Genomic DNA, 17655 nt, shown 5'->3' on the forward strand with positions numbered 1-17655 from the left:
ACTATCAACTTTAAAATAAAAAAAATTAACCCATTCTTTTTTTTTTGTTAAAATCATACTCACTCACAAACTTACCTTGCATGGCACTTTTATCCAAAAAGTTATTCAAGTTGAACAATGTGTTTCTTGAAGCCAAATACTGGATAAACCGCTTAAAGAGAAAAAAAAAAATCTTTGATTCAAATCTCAGATCACAATTAATACCCAATTTATTTGATCTAACGCACCCATGGAAAGCATTTACTATTCTGCTGCTTCCAAATGGATTGCTGGTCCTGAACATAAATGAGCAAGAAATTTCAATAATGAACTAAAATAAATTAATACCAAGTCCAAAACCAAATTTTGAGAATTTGGCTAAACTGATAGTGATATTCTTCTGTGCCATTTTTCTGCAACATAACTCTCCCTAAAATTGACTTTAAAAGACCTTAAGAGAAATCAAAATTTGTTAACCTGCACTCCAAAACCAAAATGATGGCCTCTTTTTTTCAGGAACAGCTTCTGTGGGGGAGAAATATTTCACATTAGCAGTACAACCAGCATTCTTTCATCAACTGAGAAGTATTGGAAAGAAACGAGTCTATGCTACACCAGTGGGAGAGCCGGGGCAGAGTTCTCCTGGAAGCACAGGTAGAAGAACCTGCACAGGCTTCTGATAAATTTTACATATAAGGAACAGTTTCCTTCTGAAAAGTGAACCGTGTGCTTTGCTGGGGATCTGAAGTTCTCAGTGTCATTTTGTATGTTTTGTTTTTAAAAAAGCACCAGGGTTTCAAAGAGAATATGAATTAGAACACTGAGTGAAAGATCCAAAGCATGCACTGTCACAACAGCAAAATGGAAACATTAGCAAACAAAGGCCCAGCTCATTCTGAGCTCAGGCCCCCCCCCCCCCTTTAACTGTGTGACTCAGTTGCTTTGTGCTGCTATACTTAATGCACCTTCTTCCCAATAAGGGTACCATTTAATTTACAAAGCCCAATTCATTATATGGCTGTGGTATACATGCACAAGCTTTAAACAAATTTGACAGAGTTAACAAAAAATTTCTATTTGCAAAGGTAAATTGATAACATTCTAGAAATGTATTATTATGTTTTTTTTCCCCTCTCTGCTAGATTATGTATTACATTGAACTGCTGCTGCTAAGTTAACAAATTTCATGTCACACGCTGGAGATAATAAACCTGATTCTGATTCTAATTCTCTGCCTAGAGCTGGCTTAATTGTTTATGTGGAAGATCAAAATAAATGTGATCACTTTATCATTTTACAAAATAGCAACACAATGAAATTAATAAACATGTGGGACAGTGAGAAACAAACAGAAATCTGACAATCACTACAGAAGAATACATAAACCATGGCTGGAAGCTACAACTACCATTTTCAATAGATTTCTAATGTGGCTTCAGTTTGCTTTATTATGGTTCCTAAAGAATGTGACCAACTTCTAAAAGCGAAGATGATTCTAAACATTTGTCTATATCATGATGGAAATTAGGTGGGCCCAGGCTAAATGACTTCATTTGAAAATACTTAAAATTTCAAAAGACAGTCCAAGATAAAGTAAAAGACTAACCTTCAGAAGATAGATAACAGATTTCAGGAAATTAATAAAGAACTTCATGAATTGTTTTAATTAAAGTAATGCTGGATTTAATAAATATCTAAACATCTTCCCTTAAGTGAATCCTACAATGCCTTGGATTATCATGATACTTGCAACTATCTTGGGGAGAGGAAGAAAACCACTTTTGCTAAGCTATATCAATACCAAGTTGGTTCCTGGATAATCATTTTCTACTGTATGGTATGTAGAGATAAAGTACTTATCACCGTTATCATAGCCTGCAACTAAAGCACCATCCCAAGTGCAAGAATTTCAGGTTGTATACTGCATACATTTTCTGATAATAAATGGAACCATCTGAACAGTTTTTGTACCAGCCAAAAGATCCTACTGCTGCCTCAGCCAAATCAAATGAAACAACATTATTTCTGTTCCAGTACAATGTGGCTTCTGTGCTCCAACAAAACTGTTAACAGAAAATCAATTACATTTCTTGGAAACTCTACAGTCATACCTTGTGCAAACTGGAAGATTAAGTTGTTTTAAAAAAAAAGGCACATATGCCAAAACATCAATAATTTTCATTTTAAAAAGAGTGCATTAAGTTTAAGTTGTGGAATGTTTAATCAACACAATGAATAAAAGCTAGCTACACAAAATAATCGTCATGATCCTGGTACATTGACTACATCATCATTTCCTTTCTTATGGGAATGGGAAATAAATGAGAACAAAAAAGTAAAAACAAAATAGAAAGATTTGTTATTCAAAAACTCCAGATGTTGGAAATTTGAAGTAAACAGAAAATGCTGGAAACACTCAGCAGGTCAAATAGTATCTGCAGAAAAATAAAAAAAGGATTAATGTTTCAGGTCAAAGACCATTCATTAAAATGGTAGGAAAGAAAACATGCCTGCAATTTAAAACTAGCAAGTGAGGTGAGAAGGCAAATGAAGAACTGCATTTTTTTTAAATACAGGGAACTACACACCCAGCATGCTAATGATGAGATAACAATTGACTTAATAATATGAATGGCCTGTCAGTTCTGATAAAGACTAAGAAAGCGAGTTGCCTAATGTGGCAGAGATTGGGCCTTCAGTTTACATTGTGCCTTAATGTAATAGTGCAGGAGACCATAGAAAGATCAGCTCGAGTGGGAACTGGACAGAGTTAAAGTGCCAGTCAACAGAGCTCAGAGACACCCTTGCAGACTGAACACAAGTTCTCCATACAGAAAATGGAGGAACTCAGCAAATCAGGCAGTTACCAACTACTCTCTGACTTGCCAAGATCTTCCAGCATTGTGCGTGCTACTCAAGATTTTCATTAACTGCAGGATCTCCTCTATAAATTCTTCAGTGTTCACTCAATCTTTGTTTGGTTTTGCTGATGTAGAGTTGACATACATAGATGGGAAGCATAAATGAAGGACTGTATGTGGTGTATGAAGGGGAGTTATATGTGGAAATGAAAGGGAAGTGTTTATGCATGCACCAGTGAAAATTGCAAAGGAACAATCCCTTGAATGGAAAGGCTGGTTTGCTGGAAGGTAATGACTATATAACTCCATTGTTGCTTTGTACAGAAGGACAGGGGTTGAGGTAAATGCAGGAAGTGAATATGATGGGTTGAGGGCTCTGTCAACTATGATAAAGTTTCAGAACTGAGAGAAGCATTACATTTTGGAGGCAGCTATATAGAATTTTTCATCACCAGATCAAAAATGATGGAACATTCACTCTGGTGTTGAACCTTTCCACACGGCTGCCTCTGAAAGTGTAATAGAATCCTTAGATGAAGTTGGATGGAAAATATAGTCAAGAGAGTGATGAGAGTCTAGAGGTTTACAATGCCTTAATTTCAGATGATGGGCTAGCAACTAAGCAGCTCTTATTACTAATTGCCACTTATTAGCCTAATACAGAACACTAACTATGGTTTGCTGCATGCAGATTTAGACTGATCCTGAGGAGCTGCAAATGGAAATGCATGTTCTGTTATCAAAAGCAAACAACCCCCTTTTTCTACATAGTAGGAAAGATCATCGATGAAGCTGCTATTAGATGTCTTGGGGGATGGAATGGTTGATCCTTTGTGTAAAGTGCACTTCAAGTCATTGGATTTTTTTTGATGCCCCATATAAGTGGATGCCTTGATGCTGCACTTCACTTGGTCAAGGACAATTATTCTCATCTCTAAAATTCAGCTCTTCAGTGATGCTAATGATTAAATCTGGAACAGCGTGGTCTGGTCAAAACCTGATCTGAGCACTTTGAGGAGGTTATTTAATAGTACAGTGTCTGACAGCCTTTAATCTCTCTGTCAATGCCTGAATATAGACCGGTAGTAATTAACTAGTTGGATTAGACCTGCTCTTTGCTAACAAAGGTCACACCTAGCTGATTTTCTACATTGCCAGGTAGATGCTAATGTTTTAACTGCAGTAGAACAACTCAGCTGGATGGACAGGTATTCCAAAGTGCAGGTCCTCACTGCTATTGCTGGCACATGGTTTGATCCTGTAACCTTTGTGCTTTCAGCCTTAGTATTTTACAGAGTGATATGAGTTTAGTAAAGCATGGCTTCTGTTATGATGGAAATTTGAAGAGACAGCCAAGATGGATCATGTATTTGACACAAGAAAATTTACCAAGTTTCATAATTGCTTTTTAACGGCTTTCTGATCTCAATGACAGATGTATGACAATAATCACAGGACAGCCCTAGACAATTGAATGAGTAAACCTACTGTCATTGTTATCATGGCTGATATAAATAATTATCAATGGTTGCATTGGTGATTGGTAAAATGGGAGAAAAAGCTGTTTTTGAAAATAAATTATGCTTCCACATGTCCAAATATTTTTAATTCAAACAATTAAACAAAGTGCAGAAGCAGAAATTCTACTAATTATAGAAGGCCTGCGTAATCACACAAATACATTTGTCATTTAAAAATAAATTTTGAAGCTACCCAAGTGGGATCCAAATGCAGACTATAAAAAGCAGAAAATGAGGCCACAACTATTTCTGATCAAAGGGATATTAATTTATAATGTTAACTTTAAATCTCTTCATGAAAGCTGCCTGAACTGCCAAATAATTGTTTTTATTTCTGATTTCCAGCATTTTTAGTTTGTTTTGCTTTCCATGTGTTGACAATATACCTTTTAAATGGCAGCAGTCATTTCATGACACTTACCTCATTCCCATACATCATCAAGTGATGTGTTGTGATTAATGCCTTAAACACTACAACCCAGCTGCTGTTGGTTGCCCTCTCAAATAAAGTATCAGCCATCTGCGGTATGTTCACATTCATCTCATTGGTACACTGGATCAAATCTAGAAGAAACCAAAAGGAGAGACATTTATGATGGATTATGCTGTGTCTATGTCAATTTGAGGTTTTAAAAAATTGCTTCAACCATCAACTTATAAACTTAACTGAAGCAAACTTGCATGATCAAAGTTACCTTCATCTACTCTTTAAATGTAGCTACAGCTTTGATTTGGTATTATAATTTTAAGAGCTCCAACTGATAACATGTATAAAGTGAATTTAATTGAAGGTGTTGATGGCATATCTTACTACAATTCACAGTAAAGCTGGCAGTGAACATTTTATGGGTAGATACAGTAAGAAAGACATAGAAAGATATAGAAAGACATCAGGAATTATTGCCTGAGTCACATGAAAAATGGTGTGAAGAGAAGAAGAGCACAAATCTTGTGGTTTAAGTAGTGTAGAAAGAGAACTTGTCTTTGTTCAACAGGAATTGTGTATGGGATACTTGACAGCAGTTGTAGAGTGGTAAAAATCATAAATATAAAGTAATTATACAATCAAATAGCAAAACCAAAGGCTTTTCCAATTTTCATACAGCTTAAATAAATGCAGAAGATAATTCTCCAGAATATGCACAGGATAGTTTTCCGCCTCATTTTGTCTTGAAACAAGAAGGATTTAGCATTAAATCCTGAGCAGGTTTTAATTAGTAGCTTAATAATGCATGGATTTTCATTTAATGGCCATCATAATAAGATCAGTTCAATGCAATACCCTGGAGAGAAACAGGGAACAGTAAAGTTTCTGCATTTGGCTAATGCTGGCTTCAATGTGATCAGATTACATTGAGTTTTTTTTAAAGAGACTCTTAGATAGGTACATGGAGCTTAGAAAAATAGAGGGCTATGTGGTAGGGAAATTCCAGGCAGCTTCTAGAATAGGTTATATGGCTGGCACAACATTGTGGGCCGAAGGGCCTGTAATGTGCTGAAGATTTTCTACGTTTCTAGAGATTGGACAAGTCTACAAGGTAAAACCAAAGTACTGCAGAGCAAATAATTAAAAATAAATTTGCCACACCAACTTATATCTTAAAGGGACCAGAGTCAATAGACAACATAAATGATTAAGTGCACATAAGCCATAGAAGAAGCACACAGGTCCTTCAGTCCAATGAGTAAATGCTGACCATTAAGCATTAATTTTAAACCTAAAGTTAGCCTAACCTATTTTATTCTCCTCAAACTCCATCAACTCTGCCCTAACTCCACTAATCTCTCAAACATTAGGGACAATTTAAACTGGCTAATTAGGCTGAGAACCTGCACACTTCTGTGATAGGAAAGAATATCCCAAGGGATACCAAAGGTCATGGAGCTATGATGCAGTGGCTTTCTCAGCTGCACCACAGTCCCATAAAGAGGAAAAGACCAGTGTAAATCCTAGCAAACTGCAAGGGATATAGAGAACATCACAACAGAGCAGCTGTTTAAAAATATATGAAGTAATTTTTCAAGATTTTGAATCAGGAGTTTATCCAAATTAAAAATCACAAGAACACAGAAAAAAGCAAAAGGTGGTGGCTTCCAAACCAAAACCTTTAAAGGAAATAGATGAATGTATTGAAAAATTAGTTAGGCCACCTACAAAACTAGTTCAAAACTAATCCTTCAGACTAGATAATTGAATTTAAGAAAAATAGTGAAAAGCAATTCTGATGGTAATCAAGGAGTTAAAGACCAGTTTGCCAAAAATTTGTTCTGAAATTACTGAACTCTAAGGTAGATTGAAAATTTGTGCAAGTCAATACATATAGAATAGCTTATGTCTGATAAACCAGTTTAAAATTTTCATGCAGTGACAGATTGTAGATAGGGGAATTCCTACCATGGATTTCAGAAAGTTATTTGATACATTTCCTATTAGTAAAATTTGAAGCTCGTGAAACAAAAGGCAAATTTATTAGCCCTGTTATATAATGGACTCAATGGCAAAATGCACAGGGTTCCCCAGTAAACATGATAATCTCTGCAGGAGCTGCAAGAGTCATATGGCAAGGAAGGGGACTCTTCAGCCCAACTCATCCATATCAACTGTGTTGCCTAGGGAGCTCCTGCCAATTGCCTGTGTTTGGCCCATAGCCTTCCAAACCTCTCCTATCTTTGAAATGTTGCTAATGTGTCTGCTTCAACTGCTGTTTCTAGCAGCTCATTCCAAAAAGCTGTCCCTGATGTCATTTTAAATTTCTTGCCTCTGATCTTAAACTTACACCCTTTTGTTTTTTCACCCCCCCCCCCCCCACCCCCAGAACCACTAGGTAATTACACACCATCTACACCCTTCATATACCTCTACAAGGTCACTAGTTAATCTCCCACATTCATTCCAAGGGAATAGTCCTAGTCTATGCAACCTCTCCTTGTAACTTAGCAACCCCCAAGACTGGGCAATTTCCTGGAAAACCTTTAATATATCCTTCTAGTTTAATGACATCTTTCTTTCAACAGGATGACCAAAAATACACAATAATCCAAGTGCAGTCTCAGGTTCCAAGGTTGTCAAACTGAGGAGTGTTAGTGGGGACAAGCTCCCACTACCTAAAATTGCTCCTCATGGCATGTGCCTCAAATAGCCTCGGCCAACCAAGTCCAACTCCTGGCCTTCTCGTGTGGCTTAGCCTCTAAACATGGCAGAACTGTTTCTACTGACAGGAGAAGAGGCGAAGGTGGGTCCTGGCACCTTAAACCAGTGCTTCAGGTAGATGGAGCTCATCAGCCTGGGAAGGCAGTCCATCTAAGAGATTTCAAACCTCCACTGCCTTGTGGCCATACCCACTCATGGGAAAGGCTTCGGGAGTAAACCCTGAGGACAAATCTGGAGCTGGAGTCCCTAACACAGTCCGACGTTGCCTTCAGCCTCACTCTGGCAACTCCTGCAACGACACTGGTGCCAAGCTGTATCGGCCCTTGCCCTTCCCTTGGACAACATCGGTGTTGTGGAGAGGAGAGACTTGCAGCATGGGCAACTGCCAGTCTTCCATACAACCTTGCCCAGGCCTGTGCCCTGGAGAGGGCACAGATCCATGGTCTTGCAAGACTAACGGATGCCACCAGTCTCACCAAAATCATATGCAACAGGAACAGAAACTTCCAACCCTTACACTCAATGTCCTGAATGATGAAGGCCAGCATGTCATATGCTTCTTCACAACCCTATCTACCTCAAACTTACAATCAAATCCATTTACTTTGAGATACAGAAAAATGTTACATAGACTCAATAGCGTACTAATCTTTTATTCATTGAATGACTGTGCAAATGAGAAAGGTACAGCAAATAAACTTCCACATAGATTCAAAGTGGATGACCTAATATTTACCATAAATTGATATAAATGTGGAAGTAGCATAGTCCAATAAGTTTGTGGTATTATGTGTACAGATTATTAAAAAATTGGACATACAAATTAATGCACCTCAACCTAACAAAGATATTCCTCTTTGTCCTATTCATTCCTCTCCCTCCTACTCTCTGCAACTTAAAGCTAATTTGATTTCTCCCTTTCCCAGTTTTGGCTTTGGAGCTTTAATCTGATTTGTTAACTCTATTTTCTCTTTCTACACATGCTCCCAGATCTGAGTGTTTCCAATATTGTTATTATTCCAGAATTTCAACATTTGCAGCTCTAAAAAAAATCTACACTCATTTGAAGGTACTTGCAGAAAATTGCCAGCGGGTCCCAGATGATTTCTCCAGGTAAGTGGCTTCTTTACCTTTCGTACATTATTAATCAAAATGTGTTCACATATTCAGTCAGCCACATTTCTTCACCAAATCAGCTTCACTCCTCACAGGCCCAGAAACCACCTGCAGCGGAATTAAAGGGCAGTCTGTTCACCAACAATGAGGAAGAGGGAATGAGGTGGGAAATTGCTTTCAGAAACAATATTCCTGGTGGGCCAAAGGGCTTGTTTCTGTGTTGCTTACTCTATGGGACAGAAAGAAGTTGCTGAAGAAAGCTAATTAGCACAGGGACAGTACGGCACAGGAACAAACTCTTTGGCCCACAATGTTGTGCTAAACAAATTAAATTAGTAATCAAATACCCAACTCATTCAATCCCTTTTGTTTGCCACAATTTCCAGTCTTCCACTTCCTGCATGTTCATTTGCCCATCTAAATGCCCCTTGAAAAATATTGCATTTGCCTCCATCACCACCCCAGGCAGCAATTCTGAGCACCCACCACCCTGTGGGATGAGGGGGGAAAGAACCTCCCCTCCCCATTTTGCTGTGACCACAACTTTTTCTACAGTTTCTTGCAATCATGGGACAGAGCAGCCGCCATTCTATGCCTTCTGGTAGCTTGGAAACAAATACTGGCAGTTTACTCTTTCTCTCATAATCCTATAAGCTTCTATCACATCTCCATCAGCCTCTGCTGCTACAGGGAAAACAACCCAAGATGGACCAATCTCTCCTTATCGCTCATACCCTCTAACCCAGACAACATCCTGGCAAACCTCTTCTGCACCCCCTCCAAAACCTCCACATCCCTCCTATAATGGGGTGATATGACTGACAAACCTCCAACAAACCTGTAAATCAGGAGTTCCCGACCTGGGGTCCATAGATCCCTTTTAACGGTATGGGGCCATGTCATTACAAAAAGGCTTGGAACCCCTGCTGTAGATGGAATTAAAGCAGAATCTGGTCACAAAGTTGTGAGCATTTAGCAAGTAGAGTAGGGGGCTGAAGACACAGCCTTGTGGGGCACCAATTTTGAGGGTAACTATTATAGAGGTGTTGCTGCCCCCACTAATTGCAATCCGTTGGTCTGTAAGTCAAAGATCCAGTTGTAAAGGCAGGTTTAGAGTCCAAGATTGAAGAGATTAGTGATGGGTTTGCTTGTAATTATAGTATTGAAAGCGGACTAAGGTCAATGACAATAAACTAATGCAGGGGTTCCCAACTTTGGACCAATACCATTAAGCAAGGAGTCTGAGGACCTCAGGTTGGGAACCCTTGGTCTAATACAGCACCTTGGACCTTGCTTACAGTGCCTAATAAAAAGTATTCCCCCTCCCAGAAATGTTCATGTTTTATTGTTTTACAACAGTGAGTCACAGTGAATTTAATTTGGCTTTTTTGACACTGATCAACAGAAAAATACTCTTTTGTGTCAAAGTGAAAAGAGATCTCTACAAAGTGATCTAAATTAATTACAAATAAAAAAATACAAAGTAATTGATCACACATGAATTCACCCCCTCCAAGACAGTATTTAGTAGATACACCTTTGGCAACAATTACAGCCTCGAGTTTGTGTGAATAGGTCTCTATCAGCTTTGCACATCTGGACACTAAGTTTTCCCCATTCTTCTTTACAAAACTGTTCAGGGGGTCAGATTGCATGGGGATCATGAATGAACAGCTCTTTTCAAGTCCAGCCACAAGTTCTCAATTGGATTAAAGTCTGGTCTCTGACTTGACCACTCCAGGACATTAACTTTGTTATTTTTAAGCCATTCCTATGTAGCTTTGGCTTTATGCTGGGGTCATTGTCTTACTGGAAAACAAATCTTCTTCCAAGTCGTAGATCTCCTGCAGACTGCATAATGTTTTTTTCTCCAGGATTTCCCTTTATTTGCCGCATTCATTTTACCCTCTACCTTCACAACCCTTTCAGGGCCTGCTGCAGTGCAGCAGCTCCACAGTATGATGCATCATGCTTCACAGTAGTGGTGGTGTGTTTTTGATTATGTGTTTGGCTTATGCTTACCGTTTAGTCTGATAGCCAAAACTCTCAATTTTGGTTTCATCAGACCACAAAACTTACTTCCAGATGACTTTAGAGTCTCCCACATGCCTACTGGCAAACTCTAGTTGAGATTTCATGAGAGTTTTAGTGAACAGTGGTTTTCTCTTTGCCACTTCTCATAAAGCTGTGACTGGTGAAGCACCTAGGCAACAGTTGTATGCACAGTCCATCTAAGCCACTGAAGCTTGTAACTCCTTCACAGTTGTCACAGGTCCGTTGGTGTCCTCCCTCCCTCATCTCCTTCTTGCAGTCATTCAGTTTTTGAGGATGGCCTGCTCTAGGTAATTTATAGCCGTGCCATACTATTTCCATTTCTTGATGATTCCAAGGGATATACAGTGACTTGGAAATTTTTTTGTATCCATCTCCTGACTTGTGCTTTCAATAATCTTCTTGCTGAGTGGTCTGAAGTGTTTTGGCTTCATGGTGTAGTGCTTGCCAGGACTCTGGCTCACCAGCAGTTGGACCTTCCAGATACAGGTGCATTTTTACTAGTCAATTGAAACATCTTGATTACACTCAGGTCTCCAAAAACAGATTTCCATTTAACTAATTATATGACTTCTAAAACCAATTGGCTGCACTAGTAATGATTTGGTGCATTGTGGCGACCCATTTCCTGGCACATCCGAACCGGCTCACAATTAGATAGCCTACGGGGGTTTGTGAGCACAGAGCTTTGGAGCCTCTGCGCCACAGGGGGGGGAGGTTGAGGGAGACTTAAAAGTGAGGCTGAAGATTTCGAATAAAGATTTTCCTTCGACTGCAGTTACCGACTCCGTGTCGTAATTTTAGCGCTGCATGTAGCACACCGCTACAATTGGTGACCCCGACGGTCCAAACGATTTTTGGACCAGAAATGACCGACGCCGCCTCTGTTCATGCGGTTTCGTTGAAACTGCCGGGTTTCTGGACACAGCGACCGAACCTATGGTTCCAGCAAGCCGAAGCCCAATTCCACGTTCGCCAGATCACCTCAGAAGATACCCGCTACTACTACGTGGTGAGCTCCCTCGACCAGGACACAGTGGCCCAGGTCGCAGAGTTCGTACAGTCGCCCCCGGCAGACGGCAAGTACATGGCATTCAAAGCCCTGCTCCTCAGGACTTTCGGACTCTCACGGCGCGAGCGGGCTGCCCGTTTACTGCACCTGGATGGCTTGGGAGACAGACCTCCATCGGCTTTAATGAATGAGATGTTGTCTCTGGCTGGAGGACACAAGCCTTCCCTCATGTTTGAGCAGGCATTCCTGGAGCAGCTGCCTGAGGACATACGCCTGCTGCTGTCCGACGCGGATTTCAGTGACCCCCGGAAGGTGGCAGCCCGGGCGGACTTGCTGTGGAACGCCAAAAAGGTGAGCGGGGCATCCATCGCACGGATCTCCCAGCCATGCTCCCAGCAGCAAACCAGTCCAGGCCCGGCTGCAGAGCCCGCCAACCCCCGGCCCAATGAACACTGGTGCTTCTACCACCAGCGGTGGGGCGCAGAAGCCCGCCGTTGTCGCCCGCCCTGCAAGTTCCCAGGAAACGCCAGGGCCAGCCGCCGCTGATGGCTACGGCGGCTGGCCATTGGGATAGCCTCCTGTATGTGTGGGATAGAAGGTCGGGACGCTGGTTTTTGGTTGATACTGGTGCCGAGATCAGCGTTTTACCTCCGACGAGTTTCGACACCCGCAGCAGGGCACCGGGTCCCCCCCTGAGGGCCGTGAACGGCAGCACAGTAAGGACCTATGGCACCCGTCAGGTGCAGCTACAGTTCGGCTCCAGCCAGTTCACGTGGGACTTTACACTGGCCGCCGTAGCCCAACCGCTTCTGGGTGCGGATTTTTTGCGGGCTCACAGCCTACTGGTCGACCTGCCCAGGAAGAGACTGGTACACGCCGAGACCTTTCAGATGTTCTCCCTGGGTGCAGCCCAGTTGCCAGCCCCTCACCTCGGTTCCATCACGCTGTCCGACAACGACTTCACCAGGGTCCTGGCGGATTTCCCACAGGTTCTGGCACCGCAGTTCACAGCGGCCATGCCCCAACACGGCGTACAGCACCACATCCCGACCCAGGGACCACCCCTCCACGCCCGCGCTCGGCGGCTTCCCCCGGACAAGCTCCGACTGGCGAAGGAGGAGTTCCAGCAGATGGAGGAATTGGGGATCATCCGGCGGTCCTACAGCCCATGGGCCTCCCCCCTGCACATGGTGCCCAAAGCGACGGGAGGCTGGAGACCATGCGGCGACTACCGCAGGCTGAACGAGGCTACCACACCGGACCGCTACCCTGTGCCGCACATTCAGGACTTTGCAGCAAACCTGCATGGCGCATGGATCTTCTCCAAGGTAGACCTCGTCGGAGGATACCATCAAATCCCGATGCATCCGGACGACGTCCCCAAAACGGCTCTCATCACCCCGTTTGGTCTTTTCGAGTTCCTCCGCATGCCGTTTGGCCTGAAGAATGCTGCACAGACGTTCCAGCGGTTAATGGACGTGGTGGGACGGGACCTGGACTTCGCGTTCATCTATTTGGACGACATCCTCATAACCAGCAGCAGTCGTCAGGAGCATCTGTCCCACCTCTGTCAACTCTGCACCCGACTGAGTGAGTACGGTCTTACAATCAACCCCGCCAAATGCCAGTTCGGACTCGATACCATTGGCTTCCTGGGCCACAGGATTACTAAAGACGGAGCAACCCCTCTGCCCGCTAAGGCAGATGCGGTCCGCCACTTCCCCCAACCCACCACGATCAAAGGCCTTCAGGAATTCGTAGGTATGGTCAATTTCTACCACCGCTTCCTCCCTTCAGCTGCCCGGATCATGCGCCCCGTTCGCCCTGATGTCGGGTCCGAGCAAGGACATTACCTGGGACGAGGAATCCGCCACCGCTTTCGTTCAAACGAAGGAAGCTTTGGCGAACGCCGCAATGCTAGTACATCCCAGAATGTACTACCGCCCTCACAGTGGACGCATCTAACACGGCAGTCGGTGGGGTGCTGGAGCAACTCATCGCAGGTCGCTAGCAACCCCTGGCGTTTTTCAGCAAACACCTGCAGCCACCCGAGCTCAAGTACAGTGCTTTCGACCGGGAACTGTTGGCGCTCTACCTGGCAATCCAGCATTTCAGGTACTTCCTAGAAGGTCGGCACTTCACCGCGTACACGGACCACAAACCGCTTACCTTTGCGTTTACAAAAGCGTTCGACCCCTGGTCGTCCTGCCAGCAACGCCACCTGTCCTACATCTCTGAATACACGACGGATGTCCGGCACGTCTCGGGTAAGGACAATGTCGTGGCTGATGCGCTCTCTCGCCCTACCGTTCATGCCCTTTCCCAAGGGGTAGACTTTGAGGCACTGGCAGAGGCGCAGCAGGCAGATGAGGAGATTCCGAGTTACAGAACCGCAGTCTCCGGTTTGCAGCTCCAGGACCTCCCCGTGGGCCCGGGTGAGAGGACCCTACTCTGTGACGTCGCCACCGGCCAGCCCCGTCCCGTTGTCCCAACAGCTTGGCGGCACTGTGTTTTCGACTCCATTCATAACTTGGCGCATCCCTCCATCCGGACTACTGTCCGGATGGTTTCCAGCAGGTTCGTTTGGCACGGACTCCGCAAACAGGTCAGTGAATGGGCCAAAACGTGCATGCACTGCCAGACGGCCAAGGTGCAGCGGCACACCAAAGCCCCACCACAGCAGTTCCATTCCGCCCACCGGCGTTTCGACCACATTCATGTGGATATCGTGGGCCCCCTGCCAGTGTCGCACAGAGCACGGCACCTCCTGACTATCGTGGACCGGTTCACAAGATGGCCAAAGGCGGTCCCGCTCACCAACACTACCTCCGAATCTTGCGCCCGAGCCCTGATCACCACCTGGATATCTCGCTTTGGTGTACCGGCCCACATTACCTCCGACAGAGGCGCCCAGTTCACCTCCAGCCTGTGGTCAGCTATGGACAGCCTTTTGGGGACACAGCTGCACCACACAGCTGCCTGCCACCCACAGTCGAATGGGCTAGTGGAGCGTTTCCACCGTCACCTGAAGTCGGCCCTCATGGCCCGCCTGCGAGGAGCTAACTGGGCGGACGAGCTTCCCTGGGTCCTACTTGGCATCCGCACAGCGCCCAAGGATGACCTGCACGCCTCGTCGGCCGAGTTAGTATACGGCACGCCCCTGGTCGTCCCCGGGGAGTTCCTACCAGCCCCACGGGGGCAAGAGGAAGATCCCGCAGCAGTCCTGGGCAGACTACGCGAGAAGCTCGGTACCCTGGCCCCCATACCCACTTCACAGCACGGGTGGAACCCGACCTGCGTACCCTGCAGAACTGTAAGTTTGTGTTTATACGAAGGGGCGGGCATCGGCCGGAACAACGGGTCCACGTTTGTGCTGGACGTTGGGGGGAAAGAGGAGGTTTTCATGGTGGACCGCCTCATACCGGCCCATGTGGACCTGGCGCAACAGGCCGAGTTTTTGGCACCTCGGCGCAGAGGCTGACCTCCCAAGCAGGTTCCGGCCCATTCTGTGGACATTGGGGGGTGTATCGCCGGTTCTGAGGGGGGGGGGGGGTTATGTGGTGACCCATTTCCTGGCACATCCGAACTGGCTCACAATTAGATAGCCTATGGGGGTTTGCGAGCACAGAGCTTTGGAGCCTCTGCGCCACGGGGGGGGGCAGGTTGAGGGAGGCTTAAAAGTGAGGCTGAAGATTTCCTTCGACTGCAGTTACCGACTCCATGTCGTAATTTTAGCGCTGCATGTAGCACACCGCTACAGCGTCACATTAAAGGGGGATGGTGAATACTTATGTAATCAATTATTTTTTGTTTTATATTTGCAGTTTAGATCCCTGTGTAGAGATCTGTTTTCATTTTGACATGAAGGAGTCTTTTTCTGTTGATCAGTGTCAAAAAAGCCAAACTAAATTCTCTGTGATTCAGTGTTGTAAAACAATAAAACATGAAAACTTTCAAGGAGGGTGAATACTTTTTACAGATACTGTATTGGTATTGGTCCATGACATTAAAATAGTTGGGAACCCTTGGTCTAGATCAGTGGTTCCCAACCTGTTTTTGGCCATGCCCCACCTAATCACCTCTAAAACCCTGATGCCCCCTGTGGTGATATATAATTCTTATTATTCAAAAAGTGAACTCCTATTCACCTGGAGGAAGCCTAAAAGACCATTAACTTGGTTTAAACAAGCTTCCAAAGAACATGGCATTCATGAAAGAGAAAAATAAAAGAACCAAAGGACTGTTAAAGTTCTGAGGAAGAAATTACTAAGAAATTGTTAAAAAAAGAACATTAAGTGATATTAAAATAATAATGATAAATATAATAAAACAATGCTGATTCGTTTCTACAGCATACAAAGACAGATACACCATTTAAAAGAGATGACGCAATGTACACACCTTCACACCACCAAGAACCGAAAGCCACTGCAAAAAGCAGCATTGGCGCAACCTCGTACGAGTTTCTTACGCGTTTGAACTTGTTCATTCGTTCCTTCCTATATCAGTCAATTCATTAATTTAATTATGAAAGCCATTTGATGGGTGTAATGATGGTGATACACTATATATACAGTACATACACAATTACACATGTACATACACACAAGTATTTTTATGTATGCATACTGTATATACACGTATGTATTAACTCGCACACACACTCATACTCACACAGACTTACTAGAAAAAAATTCACTGTTAATAACTCATTCTCGAATTGCCCCCCTTCAAAATCAAATTACCCACCTGTGGGGCGTAGGCCCCACGTTGGGAACCACTGGTCTAGATACTCCAAAGATGAGTGCATGGCCAAGGAAATGGTATCTGTTGTAGACCTGTTTCAGCAGTACAGGAATTGCAGTGGTTTAAATCTGCCCGGTAGGTTGGAGTTAAGGCACGCCATAACCAGTTGCTCAAAGCACTTCATGGCAGTAGTCGTTAAAGCACATTATTTGGTTTTTCTCGAGTACTGGGATAATCGTCTTCAGAGTGAAGCAGCAGGTTGTTGAAAACGTCAACAAATACAGAAGAGGAAGAATCCAAGCCAGACACTGCGGAACTAAAACAAGTTAAACAAGAGCCAGCAGATCTGCACAGGATCCAAAGCAATGGCCTGGGACATCACCCGGGTCACATGCTTTCTGTGGATTCATTCTCTGACAGACTGATCTTATGGCTGTAACTGTGACTGTAAGTTTTGATGCATTAGAGGCTGTCTGGTGACTTTCCAATCTCCTGATGCATAGAATACATTAAGCTCATTGAGAAATTATGTGCTGTTGTCAGCAATGCTTCCTGACTTAATCGTATAACCCATTATAGTACAATTGTTCTGCCAGTACTGTCAGCTGGTCTGGCAATCAAGTTTGGACTGCCTACATTCTCATCCAAATCATTAATATAAATGACAGACAATAGACCAAACACTAATTTCTGTGACACATGCCGTTCACAGGGTTCTTGTCTAAAAAAGAACCTTCCATCACAACCGTCTATTCTAACATCAAGATAATTTAGTATCCAGCTGACAAACTTGCCCTAGATTCCATGTGATCTAACTTTCCAGCATAGCTTATCTTGTGGTACCTTGTCAAAGGCCATGTAGATAATGTGTACTGCATTCCCTCAATGATCTTCTGGGTTACCTCATCAAAAACTAAATTTGAGGCAGACAATTGCCTATGCACAAGTTGTGTTGACTCTCCACAATTAACATTTTCCTTTCCAAATGTATGCAAGTCCTGTGGTTCAGAACTCCTTCAAATAACTTACCTATCACTAAAGTTAAATTTACCATTTGCTTGTTTCAAGGCTCTTCATTTATAATCTTTCCTAAAATAAAACAACAGTATTAGCCATTCTCCAGTCCTCTGGCACCATAGTTATCAATGATGCAACTAACTCCACAAGATGCCCCATAACTGTTTTCCTTGCTTCCCAGAAGATTTCTTCGAATAGATT

The 17655-nt window shown here is 43.5% G+C and overlaps 1 protein-coding gene across 5 annotated transcripts in view; it reads right to left on the reverse strand.

Annotated features, from left to right (window-relative positions):
• Positions 1–17655, reverse strand: part of si:ch211-200p22.4 (phosphatidylinositol-binding clathrin assembly protein) — a 119452-nt gene that overhangs the window by 53791 nt on the left and 48006 nt on the right. For all 5 annotated transcript variants that reach the window (XM_059977015.1, XM_059977014.1, XM_059977011.1 and 2 more), the window contains 2 exons: positions 4782–4924; positions 76–151 (listed from right to left, as the gene is read on the reverse strand). In XM_059977015.1, coding sequence (XP_059832998.1) covers positions 76–151; positions 4782–4924 — 219 coding nt within the window. The remainder of the gene's footprint in view (positions 1–75; positions 152–4781; positions 4925–17655) is intronic.

The sequence above is a fragment of the Hypanus sabinus genome, chromosome 8 (assembly GCF_030144855.1).
Source record: "Hypanus sabinus isolate sHypSab1 chromosome 8, sHypSab1.hap1, whole genome shotgun sequence".
Classification (NCBI taxonomy): Eukaryota; Metazoa; Chordata; class Chondrichthyes; order Myliobatiformes; family Dasyatidae; genus Hypanus; species Hypanus sabinus.